We start from the raw sequence: 7,403 nt of genomic DNA, 5'->3' as shown, positions 1-7,403 counted from the left end.
CCGAGCTTTTCTGTGTGATGTTTCTTTACAAAAAAATGTTGTCCTTTATTTTAAAATGACTAATATGCATCCTAAATCTTTGGCATAGATATTCTTTTCCAGTCTGTGTCTGTAGCATACCAGTTATCCGCTGGTCTGACACCAGTGGTTTCAAGTGATGAAAAATGACAATAGGAATAGTCGATGTTGTTGCCAATGAGCCCTTTGGATTTTGTAGATTACATAAAGGCATCAGTAGACCTATAGCTTCAGTCTGTTTCGCTACCAGCTAAGAACTCCTCACACAAGGTTTAGTTTCTTGCTACCACTGAGTGACAGCCGCCATGTGGTCAGTACAAACATCCTTCACAGCGTGTCAAAGTGTGTCTATCTTATTATGTGTTATATTCAGATGAGTGTTGGTGTTACTTTTTAAGCTCACCTCTTTGAAAGGCACAGCAGAGGTCTGGCCTGCAGTCACTCTGACCCTGACAGATAGTTCCCTCTGTTCCTTGGGTGGCATTGACCGTACACTGACCCCACACACACATCTGCTCTGAGCAACACTCCTCATCTTTAGTGCAGGGCTGAAGGGGGGAGGAGGAGGGAGGAGGGGGGACACATTCAGATATGTACAAACAAATATGTAAAACATACATGGTCTGTTGCTGCATTCATGTGAGCTTTGTATTATCGTCCATTCCTTTATGGATCTTTCTGAGTAGTTCCAGTCAAACACTGAGATAGTTCTCACAGTTGTAAATTAATCCGTTTAGATGTTAAGGGTCTAACACTTCAGCTGATTTTTAGTATTTCTTGCATTTTGTTGAGACCCTTATTCATCACTCAGCACAACATTGTGTCTGTTCATGCAGACTCTAACACTGCTGTGCTTTACAAAACCACAGTGATTGCATTACGGCTAACAGATGGTTATCCGTAATGCATAAATTGAACAGTTTTCCTGGATGACTTTTGCTTTTTATCATTTTCTGTATGCATTAACCAAAAAACAAGGTACCATATTTGACAAGGTGCTGATGATTTATATGGATAACGATACAAATATATAATCCATGAAAAGTCTTGTAGAACACTGAAACCTGAGACATTTTATCTCCCCCTTTTTTAAATCTCTGGCTATAACATGAAGTCAGAAAGGGAACCATTATATTGTTCCACTTTCCAAAGTGCACATTAACGCTGCAATAATGAGTTTTGACCACTTGGATAGAGTGGAAAATACATTATAAATAATAGATAAATAAATTAAACTCTTAAGCTATATCTATTCATTTGATGTACATTTCTGGTCACCTAATGAATACATTATTAATGCAGTTCAAACTTATATACTGTTGAAATGAATTCTACTGTACATCATCTGCTGCGTTCATACACCAGCCAACATTCACGCTGAAATTTTACCAGGGGGCTGGTAGTAAAAATTGCGGGTGTTTGTGTTCACAAGTGCCGCTCATACTGAATATTTGTGTGTCTGAGTGAAAACACCCACTATATACAGTCAGTTTATTGTCTGCATCCTCTTACTAAAAATAAGGTTACTGAGAACCAAACAACATAACTTAGAGAGAAAACCAAAACAATGAGCCGAAACATGTTAAAAAAAGATCCTCAGGCTTAAAGGTGCACACAAATGTGAAAGTTGGAGAAGTGTACAGATGCTGTGGTATATGTTCATAACTCTATACAGAAACTGTCCTCAGAGGAACATGTGGTCTCTGTAACACTGTTTGAAGATAAATGCTACATGCGAAGTTATGGTGGGGGGCCCGCATCAGTAAAACCATAACTCTCCTGGTAGCTTTTTATCTCCAAACAGTGTTCCAGGGAACATTTTTTTCCTTTGAATACAGCTTGTGTATTTAGTTCAGAAAATATAGCATAGAATTGTTTAACGTCTCCAAATTTCACTACATAATCTACATAGTGCACCTTTAAGGGAAACTGCAGAATCGGATGATAAGTCAATATGGGTTCGTCATTGCCACATTTCTAATACACAAATGTTTTCTGAAAACTATGAATCAGTGCAGGTTTAAAGAAACAAATACTGAACCCACAAAGGACAACACTGACTCAATCCTCACCATATCTGTTGGTATGCAGGGGAGGCACTTGGAGTCCTTTATCTCATACAGGCAGTATTTCAGATCACCACAGTCCTCGTCCACCATGCATTCCTGGGTTGAGAGATAACACTGGTTACACAATGTATCTTCAGGGAAAGAGACATCCAAAAATACATTACAATGCACATTGAAAAATTGTGTTGAGCTAGACTGTAGATCAGGTTTACTGTTTACATAATGTGGATACAAATCATCGGCGTGTTGTACAGAGACATAACCTTATATAACACATAAGATCACCCTACCAAGAAGCACACAACCACATACTGTGGTGTACATATTGAATGTGACCCTCCGTTATAGTTTCATGTAATTCAGGGTTTCAAAAGATGTTTCTTTCAGCCACAATCTATCTCCATGGCAACCATCTAATGGACGTTTGCGACATCTCAGTTGGACAGAAGTAACATGTAACATCAAAATAACTGCATGCAACAAATGGCTGAGTGCATGCTGGGAGCACTTTTGAAAGAATCTGAGCATTTCATGTTTTTTTTCTCTTGAATCATAAATCTAACTTTTTCTGGGCTTTGCTTTGATTGCTATTTAGATATTTGAGATTTAGTTTGACTGGTTCTCAGTGGTCAGAGGAAACACTGTCTGCCAAAAGCAACACAAGCCTGCTGTGAACTCTCCATTTTCATTTTTTTATTTTTTAAAGTCTCTATCTTTGTGTGTTCCCTTTGGATAATCAACGCCGAAGCAGAGCCAAGTGCCTGACACAGCTTCCATAATGTAGGTTGACCAGACAGAGACAGGATCCACATAGTGTGCATTAATACTTCTTTTGTGAATCTTTTAAAAACAATGCATGCTCACTGTGCAAGTCTCATATATGGAAACTTTCCTTTCCACTGTAAACAGTTTGTTCCCCTTCCACGGTCAAGTTCAAGTTCAAGATGCTTTATTGGCATGAATGGTAACAACCATTGTATAAAGCTTTTGTGTGTTAGCCCTTGTAATCAGGACTGGTTGAGTGGGGGCAGCTGTAGCTCAGTGCTAATTTCAGTCGTCTCTCAACCAGAAGGTCAGGGGTTCAATGTTTGGTCAAGACACTTAACCCCAAATTGATCTTGGTGCTTCATCATCGTGTGAATGGGATTAGTTAATACTGATGGACACTTTACTCAGCAGCCTCTAGCATCAGTGTGTGAATGGATGTGAATGACCTGCAGTGTTAAAGCGCTTTGAGTTGTCAGAAGATTAAAAAATGCTATACAAGCTCAAGTCCATTTACCATTTACTTCCAGAGTACTCCGGTCGTGCACCTGAGCATGGCACCAGGCTAATGTGGCTTAAAAAAGACGAGATCAGATCATCCTCTGTTTCACATATGCATAACTCGTTATTAGTATTTGCTCATAATTATTCATCAATACACTCTGGATTCACATTGTTTTTCATAAATAATGACAAAATGTGTTAAAAAAATATGAATGTTGAAGGCTGATATTCAGTGTGAGATACATTTCTCTTTTAACATCAGTAGCTGATAGGGTACTGTTTAAAAGATGCAGGTTCCATGGTTCATGTTAAGACACCTGAGGACGCCTTCTGTTTTTACACTAGGTGTAGTTGATATTTCTTGAGTTAATTTTATTATTTGATGACTTTTATTAATGATATTTGTCCTTTTTTTGCTTTAAATGCATGCATTTTTATTGTGTTGATTGTTGATATTTATTGAACTTGGTTTTTGATTTGTTTTAATTTCCAGTTGGAATCAGTTTGCATTGCATGTTTGTTTGAAAGGTTTTTGGTAATCAATAAAAGTAGAGTGAGTTTAGAAATCTGTATTAATCTTAAGCAGCTCTATTTGAGGTTTCAACAGTTTATGCCATTGGGACAACAGTCCTTACTGCTTCCAGACATTCAAAAACCCTTCACATTTCAACCAAACATATCTCAGTTTAATACTTTAAGGCTTTGACATTTAACTAAAAGGATATCATTTTTCCTGGATGTTCTCTAAAAAGAGCTAAATGAATCAAATGAAGTGCATGTTCTATCATCCTTGCTTCAAATCAAGTTTAAACTGTAGAGGGGGAAACTTCTTCACAGTTAGTCTTTTTGGAAGAGCACAGGGACCGGACTGGCTTGCGGGCTTTTTTTGCTCCCCTGGTATTTTTTTTTTCCAGCAGCAGCCTCCATTAACATAACCACTTTCTGTACGGCTGCCAGGAAAGCAAAAGATCAGAACCACCGTTGTGAAGTAAAATGGCTAAACAGTCGGAAAGCAGCAAGCACTACCTCAACGCAAGCCGGCCTCCTGTTGGTTAAAACTCTGAAAAGTATATCTTAGATCTGTTTGCTGGATGATCTCATTCTTTATCAAAACAAGTCGAGACAAGACAGCAACAGTTTGAGAAAGCTCTCCACCACTTTGTTTCTTCTTACAGACAGTTTAAATATTACAATACTGAGGGAACATGTCAACACGGACACATTTAAATCATGCCCCAGTACGTTCAAATTGAGAATTTAAAAAACAACTGATGCTGACTTGAATGTGGGAAACGTGATGAAGACTCTCCATAGGGCGTCCTTTTCAGTTTGTATCATCGCTACTAAAAGAGAAACAAAACCAGGGGGGTTGTATTTTATTTCATGGCCTGATAACCAAACACACATTTCCAGACTCATGAGACAACAGGCTATTAGCTGGAAAAGTGCATACAACACATCAGTGAATTGACTTTGCTCAAAAGACCCATACCACTAAGAACCACATCTTGATAAGCTATTTTGTGTATTTCTACTCATGTCAGCAGTATCAGGATGGGAGTGAAACCAATCAACAGGAAACATATGGCAGAATGCTTTGGGCTCATAGTTCTCTAATTATTCACACAGACCAGACAGGGAGAGAAAGAGAGAAAGAGACTCACGTGATCCACTGAGTTCCACTGGCCAGACAGCTCCATGTGGGTGTGTGAAAGATGACTCTCTCCTGTTTCATTATTAGTTTCCTTTAAGTGAAAGAAAGAAACAATCTTCTATCAGACCTCAGACAAGCAAAAAAATATTTTGTGTTTTTTTGTATCTGCATCTCTTAAAGGCTTTATATGTGATTTTTTGATCCAGCAGATGTCGCCCTTGAGCACCAGCATGAAACCAAAACAACTTGCGCTGCATTGTTGTGTTAGCATGCTAACGCTAGCGATCTTTATTATGCTCGTATCTTCACACTGCATGTAAATTTACCTGAAATGAGCGTGATCTAGAAACACAGTTAAGCAGTGAGTACAGTATGTTATTCTTCTTTTCTCTAGTCCCTCAATTAAACAACTTTTATACTCGAGGGGAGGAGTCAGCCGGCCGTCCCGGCGAAGTAAACAAAGTGAAGATAGGACTCTGAAAACTCTGAAAACATCACAGACAGTGGGACTCGGGTGTTACACCCATTGCAGACAGTCATGACTCACAGAGTTATTTTCAGAGGATATACTTGATTTATATTATATTTAAGAGTGAAAAATCACATAGAAAGCCTTTAAAGTTAAAATTCTTTTGTCTCATAGTTACTGATTTTTCCATTCTGTTTAAAAGCTAACCTCTACCTTATCAACTCTATCGAGCACCTGAACCACTCCGTCTCCATCCTTTGTGGTCCTGTTTTTCTGATTGTGGAAGTTAGGAATCAGATCCAGCGATGTTAGAGAGGATTTTGCACTCTCAGTAGTTATCTGTTGGATGAAATGTCAGGATTCATGTGAATTCATTTATTAGTCTTTAAGAAATTATCTGACATTTCCATCATATCAGAATTACATCCTCAAGGTTGGGTCACATTTCTGGGTTATTTTCAGTGAATTGGGTTATTGTAGCTGCTGGGTTACACTAAAATCCATCTAACTTAAAACTTGTATTAATACCCCGGCTTATGTTTACTTCAGTCTATGACATTTGGCTGCCTTCATTTGGGACCAGCATCAATACGATACAGATAATCTGCATATGAAGGACAGGGAGGGAGAGATCTCTGTTAATCACTAATGAAAGCTGTGCTGGCCTATGGCGCTGTTTAAACATATACAAATGTCTTTATTACTTAAAATCACATGTTATATAGTGTTGAAATTAAATGATTGTTCTTGTTATCTCTTTTTATTTCCAGATCTGAGGATTGCACAGACAGAAGAGTCCTGGACAGATGTTGAAGTTCATCTTTATTTTTTTGTGTCTTGCTGCTTTTTTATTTTTATTTTTGATCTTCAAACTACTTCAACACTCTAATCGCAATGGGGCCAATTATTGTCTTCATGATGCTTACGCGTATTTGTCATAATTTATTTGTTATTGATTTGGATGTGCTTCTTTATAAAGTTTTCCGGTATCTGTGTCTTTAGAATATGAGACTCATAATGTGATAATAATTGACCCATAGCAATAGTTAAAAATAACCTGGGTTTGTTTGGATAGGTCTATATGGCCCATCCACCTGGGTTAAACAGGTCACCCACCATGCTGGATTTCACTAACTCAGCATCTTATTGGTCCTAATTTAGTTTCATTTAAAAAGTTGATTTGTATTTAACCCAGCATTTTTTTATGTGCAACTCATGTGAGTTTGTTGATTTACAACCAGAAACAAGTTCGTTTAAGTTTCTCTGTAACACTCAGTGTTATTCAGTTTGACCTTTTCTTCTGTTTAATACCCATTTCAGCATTTACTAAGTTAAGTTTGATTCAGACTTGCTGTGGATCAGACATTATGCAGACATGGAAACTATGCGTAATGTTACCGCATCCTGGTGGTCAAATTTAAACTGACATATATTTGAACTTGACTTACAGTGATGACTTACTGATCTAACACTGTTATAATAGAGTAGATATGGGCTAGCCTATGATTCAACAAGTACTGTAACTGTAGTTTGTCACTCTCTCCATTACCATAGACAACACGGCCCTTGTATGAATGAATAAAAGATGACGCAGACCTGGTCCACAGCCTCCTCCAGTATGTGTTGAGTGTCCTCCATCAGCTCCTCCACCTCTCGGAACATGTCGTTGAGACTGACCGGGTTCCCCTCCAGTGCGTCCCGCAGGATCACAGTCCCGCTCCGCGCCGAGCCTCCGGTCACCCACAACAAGCTTAAGCTCAGAGACACCGACAGAAACATGATACCGGACATCTTTCCTCTCTCTTCCTTTCTCCTAGACCCTGCTGTCTGCCCTGCACACTGAGCAGCAGAGGAGTGTGACGCACGGATGGCGCACAGCCGCACACAGCTGGATCCGTTTTATTTGGAAAAGTCTGAGTGAGGA

The 7,403-nt window shown here is 38.8% G+C and overlaps 1 protein-coding gene across 1 annotated transcript in view; it reads right to left on the bottom strand.

The window, feature by feature from the left end:
- The window catches only part of dkk3b (dickkopf WNT signaling pathway inhibitor 3b), an 8,523-nt gene extending 1,120 nt beyond the window's left edge, over window positions 1–7,403 (bottom strand). Inside the window, exons 1-5 of the mRNA XM_061036814.1 lie at window positions 7,076–7,403; window positions 5,693–5,818; window positions 5,021–5,101; window positions 2,091–2,183; window positions 422–566 (exon numbers count right to left, since the gene is read on the bottom strand). Of these exons, the coding sequence (XP_060892797.1) occupies window positions 422–566; window positions 2,091–2,183; window positions 5,021–5,101; window positions 5,693–5,818; window positions 7,076–7,270 (640 nt within the window). The 5' untranslated portion in view covers window positions 7,271–7,403. The remainder of the gene's footprint in view (window positions 1–421; window positions 567–2,090; window positions 2,184–5,020; window positions 5,102–5,692; window positions 5,819–7,075) is intronic.

Source organism: Labrus mixtus, chromosome 4, assembly GCF_963584025.1.
Source record: "Labrus mixtus chromosome 4, fLabMix1.1, whole genome shotgun sequence".
Classification (NCBI taxonomy): Eukaryota; Metazoa; Chordata; class Actinopteri; order Labriformes; family Labridae; genus Labrus; species Labrus mixtus.
This window is presented reverse-complemented; position numbering and strand designations above follow the sequence as displayed.